This window comes from Anarrhichthys ocellatus, unplaced genomic scaffold (genome assembly GCF_004355925.1).
Source record: "Anarrhichthys ocellatus isolate YVR2014 unplaced genomic scaffold, GSC_Weel_1.0 scaffold47, whole genome shotgun sequence".
Taxonomy (NCBI): Eukaryota; Metazoa; Chordata; class Actinopteri; order Perciformes; family Anarhichadidae; genus Anarrhichthys; species Anarrhichthys ocellatus.
Window position 1 is genome coordinate 418387 of NW_022280077.1, and position 25890 is coordinate 444276.

The 25890-nt window shown below is 43.2% G+C and overlaps 3 protein-coding genes across 5 annotated transcripts in view; 1 reads left to right on the forward strand and 2 right to left on the reverse strand.

Moving 5' to 3' along the window:
* The window catches only part of c9h13orf42 (chromosome 9 C13orf42 homolog), a 25543-nt gene extending 13421 nt beyond the window's left edge, over positions 1-12122 (reverse strand). For both annotated transcript variants that reach the window (XM_031869402.1, XM_031869401.1), the window contains exon 1: positions 11348-12122. The gene's annotated coding sequence lies outside the window, so the exon portion shown is untranslated. The remainder of the gene's footprint in view (positions 1-11347) is intronic.
* On the forward strand, positions 11222-13164 carry nr0b1 (nuclear receptor subfamily 0, group B, member 1). The gene is made up of 2 exons (XM_031869400.1): positions 11222-12048; positions 12196-13164. The coding sequence occupies exons 1-2, from the start codon at positions 11406-11408 to the stop codon at positions 12435-12437; spliced, it is 885 nt and encodes a 294-aa protein (XP_031725260.1). The 5' UTR covers positions 11222-11405; the 3' UTR covers positions 12438-13164.
* Positions 13165-18790: 5626 nt separating this feature from the next.
* il1rapl1a (interleukin 1 receptor accessory protein-like 1a) overlaps positions 18791-25890 on the reverse strand; it is a 150697-nt gene continuing 143597 nt past the window's right edge. Inside the window, exons 10-12 of one of the 2 annotated variants that reach the window (XM_031869395.1) lie at positions 23743-23913; positions 21683-21727; positions 18791-21053 (exon numbers count right to left, since the gene is read on the reverse strand). In XM_031869395.1, coding sequence (XP_031725255.1) covers positions 20332-21053; positions 21683-21727; positions 23743-23913 — 938 coding nt within the window. In that variant the 3' untranslated portion in view covers positions 18791-20331. The remainder of the gene's footprint in view (positions 21054-21682; positions 21728-23742; positions 23914-25890) is intronic. The other variant, XM_031869396.1, reaches the window with a different exon arrangement.

A 25890-nucleotide genomic window follows, 5' to 3' on the forward strand; every position in this document is an offset into this window, starting at 1 on the left:
CAAATTTAAATATTAGACAAAGATAACACAAGTAAACACAAAATGCAGTTTTTAAATGAAGGTTTTTATTATTAAGGGGAAAAAAAATCCAAACCTACATGGCCCTGTGTGAAAAAGTGATTGCCCCCTAAACCTAATAACTGGTTGGGCCACCCTTAGCAGCAACAACTGCAATCAAGCGTTTGCGATAACTGGCAATGAGTCTTTTACAGCGCTGTAGAGGAATTTTGGCCCACTCATCTTTGCAGAATTGTTGTAATTCAGCCACATTGGAGGGTTTTCGAGCATGAACCGCCTTTTTAAGGTCATGCCACAGCATCTCAAATCGGATTCAGGTCGGGACTTTGACTAGGCCACTCCAAAGTCTTCATTTTGTTTTTCTTAAGCCATTCAGAGGTGGACTTGCTGGTGTGTTTTGGATCATTGTCCTGCTGCAGAACCCAAGTGCGCTTCAGCTTGAGGTCACGAACAGATGGCCGGACATTCTCCTTCAGGATTTTTTGGTAGACAGCACAATTCATGGTTCCATTTACCACAGCAAGTCTTCCAGGTCCTGAAGCAGCAAAACAGCCCCAGACCATCACACTACCACCATCATATTTGACTGTTGGTATGATGTTCCTTTTCTGAAATGCCGTGGTACTTTTACGCCAGATGTAATGGGACATACACTTTCCAAAAAGTTCAACTTTTGTCTCGTCGGTCCGCAGAGTATTTTCCCAAAAGTCTTGGGGATCATCAAGATGTTTTCTGGCAAAACTGAGATGAGCCTTTATGTTCTTTTTGCTCAGCAGTGGTTTTCGTCTTGGAACTCTGCCATGCAGGCCATTTTTGCCCAGTCTCTTTCTTATGGTGGAGTCATGAACACTGACCTTAATTGAGGCAAGTGAGGCCTGCAGTTCTTTGGATGTTGTTCTGGGGTCTTTTGTGACCTCTTGGATGAGTCGTCGCTGCGCTCTTGGGGTAATTTAACTCCTGGGAAGGTTCACCACTGTTCCATGTTTTCACCATTTGTGGATAATGGCTCTCACTGTGGTTCGCTGGAGTCCCAAAGCTTTAGAAATGGCTTTGTAACCTTTTCCAGACTGATAGATCTCAATTACTTTGTTTCTCATTTGTTCCTGAATTTCTTTGGATCGCAGCATGATGTCTAGCTTTTGAGGATCTTTTGGTCTACCTCACTTTGTCAGGCAGGTCCTATTTAAGTGATTTATTGATTGAGAACAGGTGTGGCAGTAATCAGGCCTGGGTGTGGCTAGAGAAATTGAACTCGGCTTTCCAAAGATGTGATAAACCACAGTTAATTTATGTTTTAACAGGGGGGGGCAATCACTTTTTCACACAGGGCCATGTAGGTTTGGATTTTTTTTCCCCCTTAATAATAAAAACCTTCATTTAAAAACTGCATTTTGTGTTTACTTGTGTTATCTTTGTCTAATATTTGAATTTGTTTGATGATCTGAAACATTTAAGTGTGACAAACATGCAAAAAAATAAGAAATCAGGAAGGGGCAAACACTTTTTCACACAACTGTATATATATATATATATATATATATGTGTGTGTGTGTGTGTGTGTGCGCGTGCGTGTTACTAGCAACTACTGCCATCATATAAAAGAAATGGAGCACAGAGATAAAGAAAAGGTGACAGGGTCAGGAGAAGAAATGATATTGCCTTCAGACATGCAGTGAAGCAGAAGTAGGCAAAAAAAATATAATTGTTTGAAAGTGATTTGAGGCTTTTCGGATGAGTAATTTCACAGCTTCAACTTCAAAGAAGAAAGTTCAATACTTTCAGGTTGACATATTAAAAGAGAGAAAACATTGGGTTTTCAAGGCCTTACGGATCTTTAATCACACAAGTATCACAGAAGCAAAGTCAGACAGCATGACTCACTGCCTGCCGACGAGTCACTTACAGAAGTCTGAAAATGTGTTTGTTGTTGCTCAAGGTGCGCAAGTCTCAAACGAAGGACAACCTCACTGACAAATTTGATGAGAAGTTTTCTCATCACTCAAAGACAAAAAGACCAGTCAAATTTCTTTGTTCACGTTATTCTTATTTCAAATGTTTGTGTCTTTTCCCTCACCTTGGACTTCCCCCATATGTTAGCCATTGCATGTTTTCCACTCACCCCCTCATCCTCACCTCCGCCCACGGCTCTTACTGGCACGCCGACATTGTTATTAGTGTCATAATTTACTTCCTTATGCAAACATGACCCTGTCCTCGATATGCGGTGAGGCAAAAATATTCATACTGTAGTCACCGTGAGACCAATAAAGACTGAGATAGGAGGGACATAAATTATTGCTCCACAGCCACAGTAGTTCATATTGCACTCAGTAGCCTTTCCACACATCACATCCCACACACACACACACACACTGGTGCGCGAGTGTCTTACATGTGTTGTCAGTAATGGCTATACATACGAAAAAACAACATTATCTCATTGTGTGACATGAATTTGGATAATACGAATAGATCGGCAAGCAGAGATCGAAAAAAAAGGGGGTAAGAGAGAGATGAAGGCAGGTAAATGGGATATCTATATGAAGGAGTCAGGGGAGGCAATCTGCATTTTAACCACCACTTTGTCGACATGCACTTTTATGACGCAACTGTCGAGTAAATCCTCTGTGACATGTAAGGCGGGCCGAGGTGAAGACGGTCTTAAGTAGCGAGGAGACTGAATAAAGTGAAGCCATCGAGAGTGGCACTGGGGGACTTGCTGTATGGAATCGGTAGCACGTGCACACTCATGGGTTTGACATTGGCAGCCTCTCCCTCCTCCTCCCCCCTCCTTCACCCCCCCCCCGGGTCCCACTCAACCTTGGCTAATTAGCTCACATCCCAGTGGCTTATGTTCAACACACAATTTATCCACAACAAGGACATTACAACTGCAGTGTCCCGCCTCTGCACTGCCTCTCGCTCACTCCCTCATTCGGTTCATCTGTATTTGTTTGTATGATTATGACAAAAGGCAGTAATGAGTTATCTTAATCCTCCGATTCTGACTTTGTGTGCACCAGTTGTGTGTTTTTAGGACGTTTAGTTTAAAGCCGCTATATTCAATATTCTTTAATTCAGTTCAATGTAATATCCTTTATTGGCATAAATCTGTAACAAGAACAATATTGCCAAAGCATCAAGAAATAATGAGATTATAAAGACAAATTCATAAAATCAGCAGAAAATCATTAACCCGAAATTGCTCTGTGTGTGTTTGGGAGAGAATGTGGTGTTGATGTTGTTTGTGTGTGTGTGTGTGTGTGTGTGTGTGTGTGTGTGTGTGTGTGTTTATATTATGGATCAAATAACTATGTATATGTAGGGGGTCACTCGTACAAATGTATGTACGAACACTCAAACGTTTAACCTTAGTTAGAGCAAATGGTATAAAGTGGTTTATGTTTAAGTACATGGGATTTATTGTTTTGTATTTGTTGTTTATTTACCGTGGATGCATTGGGTATCGAGAATTATGGAATGTCACTGGTATCGGTATCGACTAGTTTCTGGTATTGTGAGATCCTTAGTTTCATCAGCACCCATCAGCCATATATTTGGAGGACACCAAATATATAACCTAAAAGAGTATATATATATATTGAACTTGTGTTTGTCAGATGGCCAGAAACAGTTCCCGACAGCAGATAGCAGCTACTTGATCTCAGTCATTTGTGGGCAGAACTACATGGTACAAACCATAGAAACCCTCTCCAGACTCCACACCATTTGGAAAACTATGAGATTTCTATTCAGCTATTAAAAATTGTGAATAAATAAAGCAGGGTTACTTGGTGTTCATGTGATACATGTCCAAAACGCTGCATAATAAAAAGATGAAGACGTATATGCGACAACACAATAGAGCATCAACACACAGCTGGTTGTCATTGGCAGCTGGTTGCCAAGCGGTCTGTGAGAACTCAAGACTCCCATGCTGGGGGGGGGGGGGGGGGGAGATTGGCCTGAAGCTGCAGTTTGAGGGGCATCGTGCCCCAGATCAATGTCACTGTGGCTCATCACTACTTGTATCCGCCTACAACTGGGCTCGCAGTTGAAGACTATGCAGAGCTGAAAATTGTTTTCCTTTTTAAAATTGTATGTATTGGCCACACAGACTGAAAATATGACAGAACACATTGTCATCCGAGACTGTGCACGCCAGTATGACGGGACTTGTTGTTTACTCCATAGATTTAGGTCAATAATGCTCTTTCTACTTTTTTTTCAAAATGTTGAAACAAAATTTACATTTTTCATTTAGAACGCTGAATTTTCAGGTCTGTCAAAATCTCAATAATTATTATTATTAAAGAATGCAAAACATGTATATTTTTAGCACTTGTTTTGGCTTCTTCACTGAGATACCACCCTGTATCACAAACACAGTTACTATGTGTATAGAATGAATATATACGATGCTGGCTTGAATACAAAACACTAAACCTTTAAAACATTTGCAAATGAGTAAAAAAAAAAAAAAGAAGCAATTTATTTCGATCTTGTTGCAGGATTAAAAACACAAATGAATGCTATTACCATGCACAATAACACAACACCATGCCAAACAACATGACACAATGCAACACACGCTATCACAACCCAGCAGTGAGCTGTAATAGCAAAATTGTTTGTGCCTGGCCTAAAAACTAGCATATCTGCTGCTTTGTTTGTTGTAACCAGGGTGACCTTGTGTTTATATACCAACCTTGAACAGTGCTAAAAAAGGGGGCAAATAGACAGCGTGTGTGTGTGTGTGTGTGTGTGTGTGCGTGCTGTTTACCCACATTCAGTGAGAGGTTCACAACTGAGGTAAACAATGAGCAAAGCTGTGTTTGTTCAAAGAGAAGTTGTGTGTGTCACTGAGCTGCTTTTATTAATTAATGGGGTTGCGACACACCGCCTACTTTAAAACTGTAAATCTGATCATGGTTATGTTTAGGCACTGGCTGCACCTGGTTAGGGAAAGATCGAGGTCTGGTTTAATACAGAAAAAGTCCACAGTGACCACGAAACAACAATCTTTCCTTACTTTAACCAAAATGCGTTTTTTTTTGCCTAAATGTAACCACAGACAGGACTGCAAACCCTGCAGTGATGTCCAGGTGTACTCTAGGACCCTGTGACATCACTGTTGGGTGTACTTACAGGTGCAACAAGCCTGGTAGATAATGAAGTTTAACACAGAATTTTTTTCAGATCACAGTAAACGACCCGTTTACTCAGGATGAGCCACGGACCTTGTTGTGAGTAGTTTCATGTAAGAACTATTTTCTTTCTACTGAACTACACCGAGGGCTGCACTGTTGCCTCACAGCAAGAGGTTTGATTCCCGGGCCCTCTATGTGGAGTTTGTACGTTTGAATGTAACTGATGACTCCAAATTGCCCGTAGGTGTGAATGTGAGCGTTTTTATGAATGCGACGCCAAATTATTAACATCTCGCACTGTCACGAGCATAAGTAAGTACATGCATGTTTCCTTCTGTGCAGTGATACCAAACCATAGACTGAATATGGGAAGTGGACGTAGTCATCGCGACATCACCCATTGGTTTCTGGACTGCCGTAATGAAGCCTCGAGTACGGCGATTTGGCCGTCGCCATCTTGACTTTTTGCAACCGGTGAACAGAAGTTACCATATTTGGAATGCGGAAGAGTGATGTAGAGACACCGAATACGGCTCTGGTAGCAGCAGCGACCTGTCAATCACAGGCCCCCTGCTGGCCAGTAGAGAGAATGTACGTCTGTACCAAACCCCGAGGAGGAGTGCCAGGGGCTTCTGTGGTCAGTGTAGACGCTTCAGTTGATTATAATGGACGCAGGCATCTCTAGCAGTTACCGCTGATGCTATGCCCATCCTCCGGTTGCCCCTCAGGCATCACCGTTAGATCTGCCGTTGTTTGTACCGCTTGTTCTGTTAGCATCGTCAGCTGATAGCGGCTTTCTCAGCTGTCGCCATGTTGAGAGCCGCGTGAAGGCAATCTCTCAGACCACGTTCTAACACTCTCTCACATAGGTTAACGTGTAGCAAGAAAGATGTTAAATCAAAAGGGGTGGGGTCAGAAAGTGATTGATTTCTGACGGAATGAGTCCGACACCATCCTGCTGCCATACTCACAAGAAAACAGTCCTCAACAAATGCAATATTTGCTCATGTTTTAGCAATGTGTGTAAACCACTGCAGCGCCCAGCTGGATCATGGATGGATTACTGAACGGACTAAAGCCATAAAAGAAATGAGAACAGCATTATAAACCTAATAGAAAAAAGCATGCAACTATAATATGTTGTATAACTAAAGCATGTTAGATCACATGTCAGCAGCACTATATGTTAAATTAACTACTAAATGGAAAAATAACGTCAGCTGTAAACCTTTAAAATAATGTCCTTTGATTATTAAAAACACACACACACACACACACACACAAACTCATTGCAGATGTACATGGTATTGCAACAGGCAAATCTAATACTACGGTATATTGGTATGACGGTATATCGGGGTAATAAAATAGGCGGTTATTCCTTCATAATCTTAGGGTGGTCGCAATAACTGCAAAACCACGCTAGTGACAAGTGAGCTGCAGGGGTTGGCAAGCAAGCGCACAATTGCTATGTTCATATTTTTGTCTTTTTGAATTCTTTGCAATGGGAGCGGCGTGTATTTACACTTTATGGCAGCAGCGCCACAAGCCGCTGAGCGTCTTTTCTGCGGAGAGCAATGCACGTTTGGTGTTTTTTCTCTGATGGCTGAAAGTTGAATAATATTAAACTTTTTACCTATCCGTCCAATCACATCAACAATGAAGGGGGGGGGGGGGAATACCACAAAGACCAACGTTCACATCCTACATGTAACTGCATGTGCTCAACAAAAGCAACAATTGAAGAAAAAATGTCCGTCCTCTCTCCCTGTGTGCTTCAACCTTCCTTTCATCCAGAGCAAGTACTCTCTGCCCTCATACTTTACTTCGGCGGATATTCCGTATCATAGCAACCAGACACAACCAAAGCACTGTCACTGAAAAAACAACGTGTCTCATCGTCCTTCTGTGTTCTAAGTATTTTAACAGTTTTAAAACTTTTAGAAAGCAACAATTGACCTAATAATAGCATAGCAATAAAGCATATTTACACAGCACTAAAATCAGGCTAAACTAAGTAATTTGCATAAAGAAAGGAAATAAAACAGCATATCACTCTATTGAGCCATTATCAGAGCAGGGGAGACTCCTCTACCGCCACAGCCCTACATACTCGTCTTTCTGCTCTTATCCTCGAGCAGCTATGACTCAGTATTTCAGACAAAGTATAAAAGAAAAACCTATACATTTTACCTCGCATCACATCTGAAGCAAACTTGTCTTCTTTCTTCCTCTCCAGCAGACACACACACACAGACACACACACACACACACACACACACACACACACACACACACTTCCACTCTGCTGTAAGTTGGCGACATGAGTCCTTGGAAGTGCAGTATTAAATTTGTAACTATTATGGAGACAAGGACACAGCCCTTTATGTGAGCAGCCACACAGAGAAAATGGAGGCAGTCACTATAGCAACCGCCAGAAAAGCGCCCAACAAACCAACAAACAATGCAGCACAAGACTTTTCCAGGGGAGCCATTTAATGCAAAGCCTTGAATCATACGAAGTTGTCCTCTTAAGTTTCTGAGACCTGTCTTGGAGTGTCTGTGGGTGTCTAAGCCCATAGTGTTTGGTAAAGAACCTTGTGTTTTTCTCCACACTTGTGTTTCAAGGCTGGCTCGACTGAATGTGCCAAAGAGCTGTCTTCTTGGGTCACGGCAACCTCAGAATTTAATTTGTGTGATCAGCCTTCAGGAAATGTTTACTCCTGCAAAATCACTTAACGTAACAATGCTCACTTATTGAATACACGTTGTGTGTCTTCTGAAACAATCTGCACATATTGAGAAAGAGTTTCAAATGCATTTGTTGTAGAGGTAGATGAAAAGATGAAACTGGGCTACAACACAAGTTCCCTTTTCCTTCAGTCAATCCACACGAGAGGTTGTGAGACAAACTAACGGATGTTCGAACGAAAGTTGAGACGATTGCACTTATTTTAAATTCTAGCAACATTTTTACGGAACCGACTTGCCATCACCAACGCTGAAAAGAAATAAAATAAAGCACTGGAATTGACTCTTAACGGCTCTTTCCTTCCCACTTTGATTCCTGCATGTGCTCCGCTCTCACGTTCCCATGCCCCTCGTCTGAGCTTCTCTGGTGCCGACCTTGCTCTAGATTTCAGCACCAGACACAAAGCTGCGGCGTGGCTGATGCCATCTGACTCGGACTGTCTGAGTGTCACAGCAATTAGTTTCGGAAGTGCAGATCACAGATAGACGAGTGTGTGTGTGTCTGCATGTGTTTGTTCAAAAAAATGTTTTTGCTGATTAGTCTATACAGTATGAGTTTTTGATGTTAAAGCCAAACCTTCAACACTAAAACTGTTAAGCGTCTTAAGGTTTACTTTGTATTGTCAAAGACAAACTGTTCTCCACTACAGCACTCACCATAAGAATTTGAAAACACATTTTAAACAGGCATGTCATCTTGATTTAATCCATTAAATTCACCACGGCTCTCTTCTAAAGTTATTGTCCAATTCTTTGGGCCGTAATCGCTGCCGTCTAGAAACTTGTAACTGTCCTGCTGATATCACGGACGTGTCTGAACTGACCACACAGCCCGCCGACTTTTTCGGCCTGCAAGGCTAATGGGCAACGGTGTTAATATTATTTAACACGCTGGACATGAGCAGATTACATGAGCAGATTACTCGAGTGAGAGGGATTTACGGAAAATGATACAAGCCTGTAATCTAGCTGAATTTGACCTCATTGTCAGCAGCCTCGCTGTTTCCTGGTCATGCTATACCATGTGACAGCTTGTGAGTATAGAACTCAGACCACGGTTGCAATTACTGACTTCTTTATTGACGAGATGAATAATAATTTGGTTGCGCCGTAAACAGAAAAACTGTCGTATTTCTGACAAAGTAGCCGCTCAGAGAGTAACAATGTGCGACGCCAAATCAACCAGAACTGAAATTTTAAGGATTACAACAGTAAAGGTACTCTATATGAAAACAGCAAATCAAACAACTGTTTGCTATGTAAAGATATAATGGTGGAGTAATGTCTTCCTCGTGAGCAGAGACTGAAGACGCTCTCCCTCTGTGTGTGCCGTTATCAGAGGTTCTCTGTGCTTTGTTGACATAGCCGGGCCGGCCGTATTTGTCTTTTAGTGCATATTAGTACATGTGAGCGTGCCGTCACTGCTCTCATATGCCGGATACAGCTGATAACGCCGTCTCTTCCAACAGCGTCATTGTGGCAGTGATGACTGCTTGTCCCCCCCCCTGGTTCCCCCCACAGGTAAACACTGGTTAGCTCCATCATCACTGTTGCCGTTCTTTGCATTGTTAGCGCTGTTAGCACCGATAGCTGCCTGCCACCGGCTCAGCCGTCACAATTTCGCGAGCCGTGTAGGGGCAATAGATATGCTCTAGAAAAATGATCTTATTCGTTTTCCCTTTATTTGATTGATGATATTTAATTTAAATATTTTATTCTGCTTTTTAACTCATTGAATGGCGTTGCAAAATAAAGCTCAGTTGCTCTGAACAATATATGGCTGCTGAGGGTTGGTGTGGTTTATTATAATAAAGAAATATTTCAGATGTATTTTATATGCTCTATCGGAGGAAAGATGATGGAGTGGAGAGCTACTTAAATACATCTTGCACAAATTTGAGAAATAAAGGAGGGGAAAAAGGAGGACCTGAGTGCAAGACAAAGACAGAGCACTATAGCCGTCTTTTCAACTTTTGTAACAAGACATAATGTAATCTCTCCTTGAGACGGAAGGATTTTTATAACCTGCGCAGGCTGGGCCTTGAGCAGGAGAAGAGACAGGCTGGGTGAAGGCTGTTTATCCCGTGGTGTCCTTGATATAAACATGTGAAAAATCTCTCTGTTTTCTCCCTCAGTTAAATCAATACAAAGACATTTGGCCTCTGAGCAATGCTCCAGAAATCCTGCAGAACTTTTTCATCCGGCCTCCATTCATAGCCGTGTCCTTTGACGCAAAACAACAGGGGATGCTGAGGTCCTGAGTTCATGAATGTGGCCATGCACTAAATATCATCCTTTCTCCGCACCAAACACAACCCTCTATGAATCCCCTTCTGTGACATTGTGGAGGGTATTTGTTTGGTGGCTACAACGGAACAGCCCAAACCTCAACATACTGTACAGTCAGTAACTTGGCTCAGAGCTCTTGCACTATTCTCACACAGTTTTTCTTCATTCAGACAACTTCTCTCTCTCTCTTTCAGCAGCCAACCCTAACCTGTGATCCCTCTTAGGAGCAATTAAGATAAACCTCTAATTCATCTGCTTTATCCCAACCTGTCTTTCTCATTCTCTCATTCACTTGACCTCCACTCCTCCCTTCCATACACCCACCCCCACACCCCATCCTCCTTCAGTGACAAACAAGGAGAGCATTGAGTCATGACATCATAATTCACCAGCTCCTGTTTTCACGGTTAAATCAATATCAGTGTGTCCGAGTCAAGGTTGGAGGCTGGCCTTCGCAGCTCAGTTCTTCCTACTTCTTTCTCATAGAAAATCATATAAATTGTCCCTAAAATAATTAAGCCTTCAGATCTGTCGCTGGCCTATATTTTTTTACCGGCTTCTGCCTGATAAACAGCACTGCCAGAGACTCAAGGCAATGCCAAGAATAGAACTGGGCTCTGATTCCTTGTCTGTCTCTGCCTCTCCCAGCCTTTTCCTTCCTCTCTCACAATTAATAATATAACATAACCTGTTCAATATACCACGCCTGCTGACCGCTGCTTTATTTGACCTTTAATGTTTCCGGACACATCGTGCCATCAGGCGGAGTCCCATATTGTGTTTTTAATCAAACCTTGTGAAACTTTCACATGTGAGCAAAATAGATATAAAATGCTTTTGATTATTGTCTTTTCTTGCAAAAATGTCATTGTTTTTTTTATAGACTAGTGCTGTGTGTTGAATATTTGAGAGCCCTGAAAAGTGTGTGTTTATAGGTGTGTGAGAGAGAGAGACAGAGAGAGAGAGAGAGAGAGAGAGAGAGAGAGAGAGAGAGGAAGAAGAGGAGGTGGAGAAATAGGAGGTGCCTGAGGAATATGCAGAGTGAACAGGCTCTCAAAGCGCAGAGACAGACAGGAGCTAATATAAACGTGCTCGGGGCTATCGGGTTCTAGGAAAACAGCGCTACTTCTGTCACTGACCTCCGGCGCTTCAAAGAGACGGCGGGACGCACTGAGCTCCGGCCCATGTAGAGCGGCCATGGCCGCGCTGGAGGGCTGCCGCTGTCGGGGTGCGAGCGGTCGAAGCAACAACAGCATCCTCTACAGCATTTTGAAGAGCGACAGCCTTACGAGCGCCGAGGAACAACAACAGCATCAACAACATCATCAACATCCCCAACAACAAACATTGCAACACTTGCTGCACAAGACCTCCTCCTCCTCATCCGCCGCCTCGCCCCGGCAGCAGGCTTGCTCCTGCGGCTCCACCCGGCGCCGGGGCGTCCTCCGCTCCCCGCAGGTGACGTGCAAAGCCGCCTCCGCGGTCCTGGTGAAGACGCTGCGGTTCGTGAAGAACGTCCCCTGCTTTCGCGAGCTGCCGGAGGACGACCAGCTGACGCTGATCCGGAGCTGCTGGGCGCCTCTGCTCGTGCTGGGACTCGCGCAGGACCGGGTGGACTTTGACACTACGGAGACCGTGGAGCCCAGCATGCTGCAGCGCATCCTCACGGGTTTACCGGACAGGCAGAGCGAGGTGCCGACGGCCGGCCAGAGCAGGGGGGCCGCCGGGGTCTCTGTCGTGGATATCGACACTATTCGAGCCTTCCTGAAGAAGTGCTGGAGTGTAGATATCAGTACGAAGGAGTATGCGTATCTGAAAGGAGCCGTGCTGTTCAACCCAGGTAGGTAGTTCATACATGAGCGTCAAAGTTATTGTACTCGGGTGTCATAAAGCGGACTATTTAGCCTTACTGAACTTTACCCCCCCCCCCCCCCCATCTCATCTCACGTTCCTCTCCTCCACCACGTCGTGTTCGTCTTCTCCCCAGACGTGGAGGGTCTGCGCTGTCTCCACTACATCCAGTCTCTGCGGCGGGAGGCGCACCAGGCTCTGAACGAGCACGTCAGGCTGATCCACCGCGAGGACACGACGCGGTTCGCCAAACTGCTCATAGCCCTGTCCATGCTGAGGGCCATCAGCCCGCCGGTGGTCGCGCAGCTCTTCTTCAGACCCGTTATAGGGACCGTCAGCATCGAGGAGGTGCTCATGGAGATGTTCTACGGCAAGTAGGTCAATTCAGATGGACTGGCAGATGAAGAGGACATTCGGGACTACATTTAGAACTATGTAGGAGATCTTCAAGGACTGTGAAATGACCAACCTAGGTGTGCGTGCGTGAGTGTGCGTGTGTGTGTGAGAGAGAAAGGAAGACAGTGTGTTGAAGGCAAGATATGTTATATTAGAGGAAAAAGCTGCTGGAATTCATAACTTAATTGTTTTTATACAAACTATTTTTCTATAATAAAAAAACTCTCTGAACTTTTGTTTACTGTCGTCTCTTTCTGTGTGTGCGTGAGTGTGTGTGTGTGTGTGTGTGCGTGTGCGTGTGTGTGTGTGTGTGTGTGTGTGTGATATCAGCTCTGTCATCACTGACACACTTTTCACTGGGGCAAGTGTGTCCTAGACAGAATCTAAAGAGGGAGATAATATGTCGCAGTACGTAAGCAATGATGCCTATACTGTGCACTTGGAAATCACTCAACGCCTGTTCACATTAGTTATTGACAAAGGTTCATCATGTCAACTGCAGATCAAGATGCCACTGCGGTAAAGATACTCCCGCCGGCTGATCACTTGCCCGGCATGTAAAGCGGAGAGTTTTAACAGTGCACTTCTAAATACTGGTGAAATGCCATGTTAGACCACCAGAGTGCAACAGCACACCACACATGCGTCAGCCTCCGCATCCACCAACACACACACACTGAAAAAGTGCCCCAGGTAATGTTCCAACTGTCTCTCCAACTCTGACCGTTACAGTGTGGAATTGTGTGGATGCGAGCCCCCGGCAGAAAGTATCTAGAGGAAAGATGGAGGACTGGCTCGCTCGGAGAAAAAAAAAAGTATCATATCCCGCAGAGAAAAAGCATCTCGAGACTACAGAAAAAAGGCAAAGACAGATACTGTAGGCGTATGGCGTCAACATACAGCATTAGGATCCATTAATTCTGTAGAGATCTAAGTGATGAAACGCAGTACAACAACAGGGCAAAGCTTTCCTGCTGCTACAGTATCACCAAATTATTTTATGAGTCCCTGGGCACCTGATTACCGCTTCCAGCTTCTAGTCTACTTAGTCACTGTTCAAAGGCCAGATGGTCTGTGTACCTGTGCTCAGTCCCTGCAGTTTTGGCCCACTTTGACAGAATAATCTGTCCAGAAGGTTGCTATTTAACACTTTGGATTTTACTTCAACCCAAGCAAATGCAAAGGAAGGGAAAATGAGTTTGAAAGAGACAGACATACATCCCTGTATCAGTCAGACATATACAAAACCATCAGATGACCTCCTGTTTCTGGGTCAAAATAAGAAGCGTTGGCATCGTTACTGTGCAACAGAATATGGAAACTGACTGCGTGTGCGAGTAGAGGAGTTCAACAGTGCAGGGCGGGAGGTGCAATATTGTTCAGAAGTCACAAAGCAGGAGAGTTTCAGCAAGCAACGACCTTATTAAACTCACCTTTGATGTGGAGGGAAACGGACGGAGGGGATCAAAGGCATCATCAGCCACATTCCTGTGTGTGATGGAGGTGTTTGGCAGGTTTTATTGAGTAAAGCTTGTCAAAGATCTCCACATTCATCGGCGCCTCACATTCATTATGAAGTCCATCTTATCTGCTATAGCGAGAGCATCTGCTGTTCGGTGGTAGCAACAAAGGAAGAAATAAATTGAAATATAAAAAAAAAGTAGTAGACAAATGGATTTTCAAATATCAGTCTCAACAAAAACTCAATGAAAAGATGTTTACATGAGCAGTCGGGGTTTCACGTGTGCCTCAAAAGTAGCAATTGTGCCTCTGTGGTGTTTTTTTAAATTAAATATTCAGCACAGAATAACCACATGCACTCAAAATGAAATGGCACTGTGAAGGAAGGACTTCACGACATTAATAAGCTGAGAACACGAGATACCAACTGGACGTTCATGTGAGACTATCACTGATAACTCTCACACACCTCCCGGTGGTCTGATAAGGCAATGCAGGAAAAGACAACAATGACACACAAGATCAAACACACCCACCCATGGCACATACAGTCTGCCACAGTGGACTGTCCTCTGAAGATATTCTTATTTCAAGGGATGGAAATTGTGGGGCCACTAGAATATTATATTATATTTCAAAAATAGGCCTATACTCTGAGTTTAGTGTCAGCAGGGTGGGCAAAGGAAAACGTGTGTTATGATGAGGTTTTATTATAGGCGATATGGAAAAATCACGATATCGATATTGCAACGATATTGGTTGACAATTGGTGCCTTTACAAAATATTTACACACACCACAGTCTCATGGCAGTTTGTGGACATGGACACAATTTTTCTTTTTTTTTTGTGGCTCACCACGACTATCAAACTAATGTGTTTCAATTGGAAGTAGCCTATCTTTCATGCTTGCACCACGGTTTATTTTTCTGTCAGTAGAAACAACAAAATGCAAGAAGACTAACATTAGGTTTAGGCAACAAAACCACTTTGTTTGATTGGGCACGGTTGGGCTTAAAATGTCAACTGAGGCAGGCAACAAAACAAATGCTGTAGGTTTAGGCAACAAAACCACTTATTCTGGTTTAGGAACATTTGGGACACATGGTCATGCACCCATCCACCTACTCACTATAAGTGGTCTTTCTCAATATTTGATACTACATCACTGCCTCTGACCGTTGCATAGTTGATGCGTTTAATTTGCGTGTCCACTATTAAAAAAAAGATCCTAATTGACTTTCCATTGACATTGTGACACTTTTATGATTATTTCACTGCCGTGAGACTCGGATGTTACGCAATAAATAACATGACAGACTGTTAGGTTCAGAAAATGACATCACATTACTGTGATGCAGCCTTTAAAACCAGAAAAAGACAATACTTAAAGTCTTAAACCATATTGCGTATGTCAAAAACCAACATATATTCCTATACAGAGGGCACTTGGCAGTGTTTACACTGTTTACACTTGTTTACACCGTTGCCTTCCCCTTAGAACGCAGACGTCGCATGAGCCTTTCGCATTTACTGTTTCGTTCTGAAGAGTGAAGCCAATGCGGAAGTGTCTTAAATGTGCGTTATCTCTACTGGCCAGCAGGGGGCGACTCCTCTGGTTCAGAAGTCACATTGTATGGAAGTCTTTGAGAAAAAGACCCAACTTCTCACTTGATTTATTACTTTAGTAAACATTGTAAAGTTTATGCTCTCAATCGTTTTTTGTTTTGTTTTAAGTCTTCTTCAATACAGCATGATGTTCATAAATTATGGTCCAATTAGAATCAAATAGAACATAAAGCGGAGTATGCTTTAGGGCGGGGCTACTTTGTGATTGATAGAATAGGGCTGTGCAAGAATATTGATACAGCTGACTATCGTGCACATTTTGTACGTGATAGTGTATCGATATTTCCATGCCTAGTATCGATATATATATTCTGTAGATGTCACTGGCTAGTTCCTGCTAAGCTAAGGCCCGTGACCTTTGGGTGCACGTTGGTTTCGAAAACATATCAGGGAGTAATGACTTTGATGAAACAAGTGCCGTTTGCAAGCTTTATCAAGCTACAGTAAAACATTCAGGATGTGACACGTGTATCGCGATACGTATCGTGAGGTGCTTGCCAATACACAGCCCCACTACCCAACCAGAGCCGTATATATGGCGTCTCTACGTCACTCCTCCAACGTCCAAATATGGTCACTTCTGTCAAGATGGCGATGTCAGGCTTGCCTCACGAGGTGATAGGTAATTGTCAAATTACTTGTTTTTATCAAAACAGCTTCAATAACGAAATAAAGTTTTTTGAGTAAACCGGTTGTGTAACATAGTCTCTGCTTGGAATTCCTCTGCTTTCATATATACCATCTTTAATCCTTAATATTTCTGTGTAAATGTAATATGTACTTTTTTTATGTCTTCGGCTTCCACTGGTAACCCCGTGTTTAACTTCACATTGCTATGAATTGTGGGTAATTCCCTTGGGAAAAAGTCTGCAGAAATGCGGACTTATAGAAAGTGTTCATAAAGGGCTCAAAATGTCTGCGAGAGAGAGCCCTCAAAAACTCGACGATTTGACAGTAACCCTAAACCCTCAGGGACTTTGAACGCGCCTCAAAGCCCGCAACACGTGGGTGCGTTTGATTTGTATCACTTGGTGTGTCCCCTGGGTGGTGCATTAAACCAGTGATTAATTAAGGTACAACCTTTCTTAACCTTAATCCACAATAAAATATTTCTTTATTATACTGCATTGTTTTACTGTTCATTAAGTCTGGCACAGGTGCCCCCTCCACACACCTCCTGACACTGCCAGTGAAGGTACACACATGTGTTTCCCCCCAGAGGGTCACCTCTGTGAAGCTCAGCTCTGCTCTCCTGCAGCCGCAGACACCCCGGCAGCTTGTGATTTGACTCCTTTTATTTTTTATTCCAAGTAGTAGGGCCTACAATTATTGAGAAAAAAAATGCATAAAAGTCAAATGACTGATTTACAAATACACAAAAAACGATTTCCATAACAAGAGTAAATATAATTTGTTACTTTCCCCTCTGCTGATTTCTGTCTATCTCCTCTAGATGTTCCCTCTCGACAGGACCTATTTTCTCTCCAATTAAGTCCTTAATTGCTCTAGGTGATAAAGAGTCTATTAATCGTGTCTCCTAATCAAACTCCAGCTGTCTGGTAGGAGGCTGCCAACACGCAACAGTCGCCATCTCTACTTCTGGTTGACAACATGTTGTGTGTGCTTGCTTGCGTGCATGCTTCCAACTGTTGGTTTCTGTATTAGACCTCTAGTGGTTGTGGTTCACTTGTGTTTTCATTGATACAGTTATAGCTGTTTTTTTTTTCTTTGCGCTTGCATAGTCTGAAACCATCCGAGCTTTCCATCCTTGTGCACCCTGGCACCAACAAAAATGTCCTATAGCCTGTCTTTTATGGTGACAGACTCTGTCTTTCACTCACTTTCTCCTTTAACTCTGTCCCTGTCTTTTTTTCCCTCTGCCCCAGTTTCTCTTTTCTCTGTTCTCTCCTGGGGTTGACAGAGAATCAATGAATCTGCTTTCTGTCTCTGTGTTTACCAGTGTTCTACCACAAACACCCCTTGTAGGTAGTGTGAATCCCCAGGAGATGGCACTGTTTGGCAGCACTGCGCCACCATTGTGTTTAGGTTGCCCAGAAAAAGTCAGCTCCTTGGCTCTAAGCCAACATGTTTCTTTTATCAGCACTTTTTTTTAAAAGGTTTATCTGACAGGAAAGATAGACAGGAACCGTGGGGAGAGAGCAAGGGGGATGTCCTATCAGGGAAATTGCCATTGCATGGTGAGGGTTGTAGACTACAAGGCCTCAGAGACGCCCATATCAGCCCTCTTCAAACTGCGACCTTCCGATCATGACCTCCGTCATTACATGTCTAATTGTTGACCTTTCTCATTTGCACTCTGCATTGACATTCTGCTGGAAAAGATAATGCTTGTCAGTGTTGTATGATGTAATGTGAGAATCACTGGAGGACAGGAACACAAAGAGTCCAAACATCTGGACAGTAGCTCCTCCCTACTCTTTTGTAAAGCCCTCATGACTCATTGTTTGCAAAAGCACATTTCATAATAGGTTTGTCCGGGGTTTCTGAATCAAATTGCTCATATGAACAATGAAAGACTTGTTGCTTGCTGCTTATAGTAGACATTACGAGATCCCCTCCTAATGCACTTCCAAATACGAGTGAAGGGGGTCAAAATCCACAGTCCTCGTTCTACGGACAAATGTTCAGCCAAAGCTAATGTGATGCTTTAGAATGACTTCGTGTTACCATCTGACCAAAGCAGCTCGGCATGGAAACACTGTGGGGAATCACGGAGGGAGTTTTGTACTTTTTGTGAAAAGAAGGTATTGATTTGATTAACTCAGACTGCTAAAGCGTCATTTTGGTCTTCCATTGGAAACATGTCAACAAGGGGTCTCCTCACGGCCAGTATGAAGTAGCAAGCAAAACAGATTCAATGTTTGAAAAAGAATGTGAATCTATCCGTTATAACCTGTGGTCATTTCCGTAAATAATCAGAATGTGCAGATGCACACACTGCGTTCTGGCTGTCTAGTACTGCTTTAGTCTTGTAGTGTCGTCCACTGTAAGAGCAGCTGGCAGGTGAGCACAGTTTACTTTTCAACAGTATCTGGAGACGCTGATGCTTCTTCATCTTCCCCGACAAACTCACTGTTCCACTCATTACTCATTAGCCATAGAGAGTGATGGACATGCCATGAATCTGACTATTAATGTGTGTTTGTGGGTGTGTAATCAGTACGTGAGGCAGAGGTTATAAATTACTGCCATGTGGTCGAAGACGGACACAAAAGAAAAACATCAAGGAAATCAATGTTTTTAATGTGCAGTGAGAAAGTAAGGGCAACTGATTATGATTGTGTTTCTATAAAGATAGACATTTCTTCCAGAGTGAAAATCGTGTTTATATATTTATATAAATATCTATATTATATATAGAATACATATCTATTTGCTATGCATACTCAAAAATCACACCTTCAAATATATTTTAAAAGTCTTTCAAAACACAAATGTATTCTTTTCTTTCCTTAAACATGAACTATCCATATGAACCAAAGTAATTATGGGAATAATATTATGTTTTAAAAAACCAAAACATTGAAAATGATTTGCTTTTGAATCTAGAACAGTAGAGGAGATATTTTTTTTTCATGTGGGATTCAAAAGTCACCGTAACCCCTTAAACAAACCAGGAACCACATTGCAAGTGTACAAAACCAGCATAACACTTATACACAAATCCTCCTTTCTACGGTCGATGAAATGCAAATAAGTGTGACTTCTCAAGCAAACTCTTTTGTGTTACAAAAATAGAATTCTTTTTAAAATAATCTACAGATTTCCTTTTAAGGTGAGGCATTTCACTATCACTCTAAAACAGCAAGGCTGTTTGTTTCAATAGAAAATATGAAGCTTTAGAGAGAGATCTGCCAGTCTATCTGATTGGAGAGGACTAGCGCTGCCCCCCAATCGCTCCCCCTTTTCAGTCCCGCAGGAAGGTCTATTTTTTTGCCAGCTCCTCCTTCTTTTTGCATATTCTATGATTTTTTAAAAGAGTTTCCTTTTAAACTAGATACACCTTTTACAGGTAAACAAAAAGAAGTTTCAGCTCCATGAAGCTCCTGAAATGTCCAGACAATTCCAAAAAGTGTTAAAAATGTTCTCTTAAACTACACAAAGATTTAAAAAACAAAGAAAAATAAAACACAACAGCGCAGGTACATGACTTACTGGCTTTCCAAAAACAAGAGCATTGAAATAAGAGTAGAAAACAAAACTAAAAAGAGAAAACAATAAAAAATATACAACTCTGTGTAACAAGTTAAAGCAAAGTCCTACGGTAGAGAAGGCAACAAACATGGCTGAATAAAACAAACGAAAGAACAAAACAGGAAAACACTGATGCTACAAATAAATTGAAACATATGTACAAGACCCTGTTTTCCTTTTGTTTGTGTGTATGCACTTCTGTGTATGTATGTGTATGCACAATTGCCATAGAGTGTTGGTTCTTTAATGCGGAGTTCTCGCAAGTCCGTATCTCGCTTCTAGATGAAACAGTGTTTTCATCACGTCTCCTGTAGTTCCACATAGAAAACATCCTCCGTAAACAGAGGCGCTGTCCACTTGAAAAAACAAAACAAAACAAGGGAAACTATGTCCGAAAAACCTGCTGTATCGCCATCACTTGCTGCCAGTTCACAACGGTTGGAACCGAATGGATCCAAAACACTTACGCCGTAATCACGACCATAAACTGTGTTCCTAAGAGCCACCAGACTGAGCCTCGTCATGTCTGGCTCTGACTGATCCTCCCACAGCCGACGCTGAGCCTCTTCATCACTACCAGATGACACTGGAGATGCTGGTTTCTCTCGGCAGCAGGGGGAGCATGGCGTTGTTGGCGTGCGCCTCCTCCAGGCTGTGCTCTCGGCTCTTCCCGGGGGGCCTCTGTCCGTTCAGCAGTGTTAGTGGGATGTTGCAGTAGGTGTGCTGGTTCCCCAGAGAGGAGAGAGGCGGCAGGGTCCCTCCAGGGGGCAAGTCATACTCGTAGCTGCGGTAGTAGTGTTTCTGCCTCATGGTGGTGTGGTAGGTGTTGTGGAAAGTGGAGCGCAGCTCGGGGTGGGCGGTCGCCATGGCGGTGGAGGTGGCCGCTGCCATGGAGATGGCGGAGACGGTCTGCAGCTCTCCGAAGGGGCCCTGCTCACTGACGTCCAGCGCCGGCTCGTGGGTGAGCATGGGCTCTGTGCGCCGGAACGGCATCTCGTACTGCAGCTGCTTCCAGAACTTGGAGTTGAGCTTGTTGCTCTTGGGGCCGCGCCACTTGATGACAGTGAGGGTCTTAATGGTATGCTTGAGAGCCTCCATCTCCTGGTAGTTCATGATGCCTCGCAACTCGGCGCACTCAATCAGGATGACTTTGATCTCGCCAGTCACCAGCATGTTGCGCAGCCGCGTCTCCAGCTCAAAGATGCTCCAGCCTCGCCGCACCACGTAGTTGGGTGTCATAACTATAATGAGGCGCTTGCTCTGGTCCACACAGCGTGCCACGTCCTCTATGTAGGCTGCAGGAAGCAACAGGATCGAGAGAGAGGGAGAAAGAAAGAAAGAAAGATGCATAAGACATGGGAGCAGCAAAATAGCAGAGTAATGTGCATTCAGTATGTTTTGAGCTAAAGATATGATTTAATGAGGACAGGACTGTGACACAAGGATGAACATACAGCATCAGACATAAAACACAAGACAATGACAGCTGGCTATTTTGCTGTCCCCCTCCAGTACCTGCTCAAATAACAGCTCATTTAGTCTGTAGCTCGTAGTGTGTGGAGAAAGACAAAGGGAAAATGTATGTGTGTGTGTGTACATACCCATCTAAAAGCCAGGTCTTTGTTCAGTTGAATATGTCTTTTATTCTGGTGCAGTATGAAGTATTATTCTGTGTATTGTAATCAATACTCTGGAGGGCAGACCCACAGACAACGCTAAGCGCTGCACTAAATGGCTCTCGATAGGGGGGGGGGGGGGCATGATTGATAAAGCTGCACACAGTCTATAGGATTAGGCTGAGTCGCCGTCTACTGAATGTTTCAGATCACACAACAGTGCCCCCTCTATGCGTCTCTTTGAGACGTCCTAGGAGGCAAGTAAATGACAGCAGCTGATACAAGAGGAAAAGACTGAGGGCGAGTACCTCCAAAGAGTCGCGTTTCGTCCTGGTAATGCTCATTGGTGAGACCTAAACATAAACATTTTGACATTTAGGTCACAGGCAGAACACAGTACAAAGACACAGAAACATGCTCAACACAGTTGTGAAAAGCGGCCGCTTCTCCTCGCATTCATCTTTTTTTTATTTCACATATGATTAATCATATACCATGTTTCCCTGATTGGACATTCATCTACAATGAGTTTTCTTGGCACTGATGCCGGCAGCAATCTTCTTTTGATTAAAGGAAAGAGGCGGCCTGGCTCGGAGCCTTCGCACATTTCCCCACTGATGTTTAATTCTATCTGGTCCAACTAGGATGTGTTTGCGTTTTATCTGTTCCACATGAAGCCTACAGTACAAACACACAGCGTTACTACTAACTAGAGCACACTGTGCACCACTGGCATAGACGGACTACTAAGCAGAGTTAGCGCGCATGAGAATTATGTTCAGACAGAATTTTCATGGATTTATTAATGCATGGATGAAAACCAGGGAGGATGATGATGAATTTGTTCAATATATCAGCTCCTGGTACACTCTGTATACCATATTCCCATGACTGTAGAACATAATATGAGACTAGCCAGTGTGAAATACTAGGATGTTTTAACCAGAGAGATTAGAGAGGATACAGGAAAATTGGTCAATATTTGATTTCCTTCTTCTCTTATTTGGAAATTTGGAATAATCATCGACTAATCATTTGTGAGTGTGAATGTACTCTGCTTGAATCTGCCCACAAAGCACAACACATTGAAACACGAGACAGTGACAGTGAATAACAAAACAGACGGACCACACGTAACAAACACTTTTGACCAATGAAGTTAACCAGTGAAGGGCCATGCCTCAACCACAACTCTAAACACCTGTCCAGACTACTTATCCCTGCTTAACCCATCCTAACACATCCACAATGCTAATTTCTATCACACCAAAGGATCAACTCAACATGGATCTCAAACTGTCGATCAATCTGTATGATTCAATGATCTGTTTGAAAGCGATTCTCCTCCAGACATTTCAGTCCTGTCATTCTTGACTCTTTCCATATCTGCCACAACCTCCAGGCCGCTCTCACTGCAGAGAGCAGTGAGAGCGGCCTGGAGGTTGGAGTGGACAGCTTACCAGCTCTCCTTTGTCTGCAGTCCATGAACTGTCACAGCTGCCAATGTTTGGAGACACTAATGGTCTAGGAAGTCCATACTCATTCACTGTGATAACACAGCAGTTGTAGGAATCTTAAAGATCTCGTTCTCCAGCCTCCTAGACGTCATGTATCGCTGCAATTTTCTTTAATTCTGCTCCTCCAACATCCAGACCTGTTTTCCAAGAATCTCCTTTTTTCTCACAGCAAAACGCTTGCCACTGACTCGCATCATCGACTTAACTCTATCTTAAACACACGTCCTTGTTGGCTTCCTGAGGCGCTCCCTATAATCCTTCTCTGCACCCCAGTCAATCTGACCATTGCCATTTATACTTCTGACTCTCTGGCATTCACAATCTGGAGAAGTAAAACCAGCTGGAAGCTTCATTCCCCCTCCTGTCTCAGCCCATACGAGCCACTGACCAAATACATCAGTTCCAGGTATGCCACCAAAGCCTCACTTCAAGACTCTGTCTCACTGAAACAGGGAGAATGGCCACTAGATTCTTCGTTTTACATGCATTTTTACCAAGTCCTCCGCATTACTGGCATATCTTTACAACACTATTCCAGCATTTTGTACAGCTTCCACAGCAGCCAAACCGGACAAATCAGCTCAAACCAATCAAGTCCTCAGTTGCTGATCATCTCCTGCATTTCAGTCCGTTTAAGTCAGTTGACTCTTCTGCCAGCCTTCAATATATCCGTCCCATCATACAACTTCCTCCTCCACCTTCATCCTCTTCCTCACATAAATCCTCAACATCCAACACTTCTCTTCCCTCATTTTGTTTAACCTTTCCTTTTGTAAATGCACCTCACACTCCTATACAATTATGACACATGGACATATGTGTGCAACAACCATGTATATATACAGACTTACTTCCTGTTGGGATGAGGTCTCGATCTGGGATGAAGAGTTTGTAGCCGTAATGTTTCTCCAGGACATCGGGGAGGATCTCCAGGGCAAAGCGCTCCTCCTCCCTGGTCTCCTGACTCCACTGGTCAGGGTCCACTTTGGTGTAGGACAGGTACGCATCGTAGTCTTTGTTTTCTGAAACACGGAGAGAAACGACAGGGAGCGGCTCATGAAGAAGGTGCACCAAATGCATTGACATCCAGCTCAAAAAGGCACAATATGCCTGGAGTCCTCGTGGCACAATGAAAAACATGTGTACACACACACTCGGTGGGGAAAAGTACGAGGACACCTGAACAGTACACCCATATTTGATTAGAACCATCTCATTCCAAATCCATGCAGGCATTGCAGCATTTTACAATTGCTTTGGCTCAACTTCAATTATAAAACCCTAAACACAAAACACTATGCTACTCATTTTGGGATCAAAATCTAATTTGCATAGCAAACAAAATGAAAATGTGTGTATTAAATGAGTTATTAACTACACGGTTAGTTTATCAAAGCATCACAACACTGTAATATATTTTTTAATGACATTGAAATCGTTGTTGCGTTGTAAAATAAGCTATCATCAAATATTGAATATGCTGTAGTAGTGTCAAAATAATGTAAGCTAGAGTCCGACTTCAAACCACAGTAAAGCTTCAGTATACATACTGTAAGACAAAATGATGATTGTGTTTGCACTTCATGTCATCAGTCACTAAGCCGGAGATATTTCATATCTGTGTTTTTTTGCAAAACACTGCTATAACAGTCTCTGCTCTTCTGGGAGTGCTTTCCACAGAACCTAGATTCAGGCATTTGCTCCCATTCAGCCACTGAAGTATTCGTGAAGTCGATCACTGATGTGAATAATAAGTGATAAAGTTATAAAATGTCTCGTAGTCAATGCTCCGGTTCATCAAGTTCACCATTTCTTCCTTGATCTTGCTCTTCTCATGCTGGAACAGGAACAAATACTTCTCCAAACCATGCTTTAGCATCCATGCCAAGATTAAAAAAACAAAAAACAGCCACCCACCAAAATTACACAAGAGCATTTGGTCTGGGGTGTCCATATATCTTTGGCCATATAGTGTATATGAACAATAAATTGGAGTAGATACAAAAATACCCAAATCAAGACTCAGGCAATATCCTATTCCCAACCTCAAAATGATTTCCCAGAAGACAGTGGGAAGAACTGAAAAGGCAGAAAATAGACGATGGGAATAAAAGCCCTCCTTGTGACATGTTCAGTGAGTCCTAGTCATTATGCTCTGAAGAAACTGGATTGTGGGCCAGCCAGAAAGGGAAAAGGGGCTTTTTCACAAACTCTTTGAGGAGCACACGTAGCTTTGAAACTTACTGGAAAGGCCAGGGCTGCGCTCGACAGGATCCACACATCAAACGACACCTTCAAATTAGCAACCAACCTCAAATTAACCACCTAGCAAACTTTGGAGAATCAAAAACCGCTTGTATCTGTGGTTCCCTGACGGTATGACTTAATCATGTGGAAGTTTGAGTCAACAAAACAGTGTGTAATAGATAATTCATGCTACTGTAGAAACAATCCAATGATTAAAAAATGAGTTCAGTCTTTACGGAAAGCAGACAGAGTCAAAATACAAAGCAAAAAAAAAGGGAAGATACTGGGACACAAACAGACAAATCGTTAACTGAAGCAAAAGTTAACTATAATCTGTAGAGAAAACAGAAAGTTGCCCTGAAATTTCAGGCTGTACGCGCTCCCTATTTGTCTCTCAGGGAAGGAGCTTCGAGAACTGCCCAGTCCCCATGTCCCGCTATCTGGCCTTCGACAGCAGAGGGCGGGCATCATTCCATGACATATTGAGACTGATCTCTTTTTAAATGGGCAACAAATTGAAAATCTGTCTCCTCTCTTCCCTATGCAGGCAATGCACACACAATCTCTACACCAACAGTTGAGAGAGAGACAGGAAATGGGCTCCTGTCACTGAGATAGGAGAAGACATTTGTATCCACCAGGGAGTCTGTTATGGATAGAGGCTGTGACAGAACACACACACACACACCTACACACACACACACACACACACACACACACACACACACACACACACACACACATATATACAT

Coding starts and splice junctions, on each gene's coding strand:
- nr0b1 (XM_031869400.1), top strand. CDS start 11,406: ATGGCCGCGCTGGAGGGCTGCCGCTGTCGGGGTGCGAGCGGTCGAAGC. Junction 12,049..12,195: donor AGCCGTGCTGTTCAACCCAG/GTAGGTAGTTCA, acceptor TCTTCTCCCCAG/ACGTGGAGGGTCTGCGCTGT.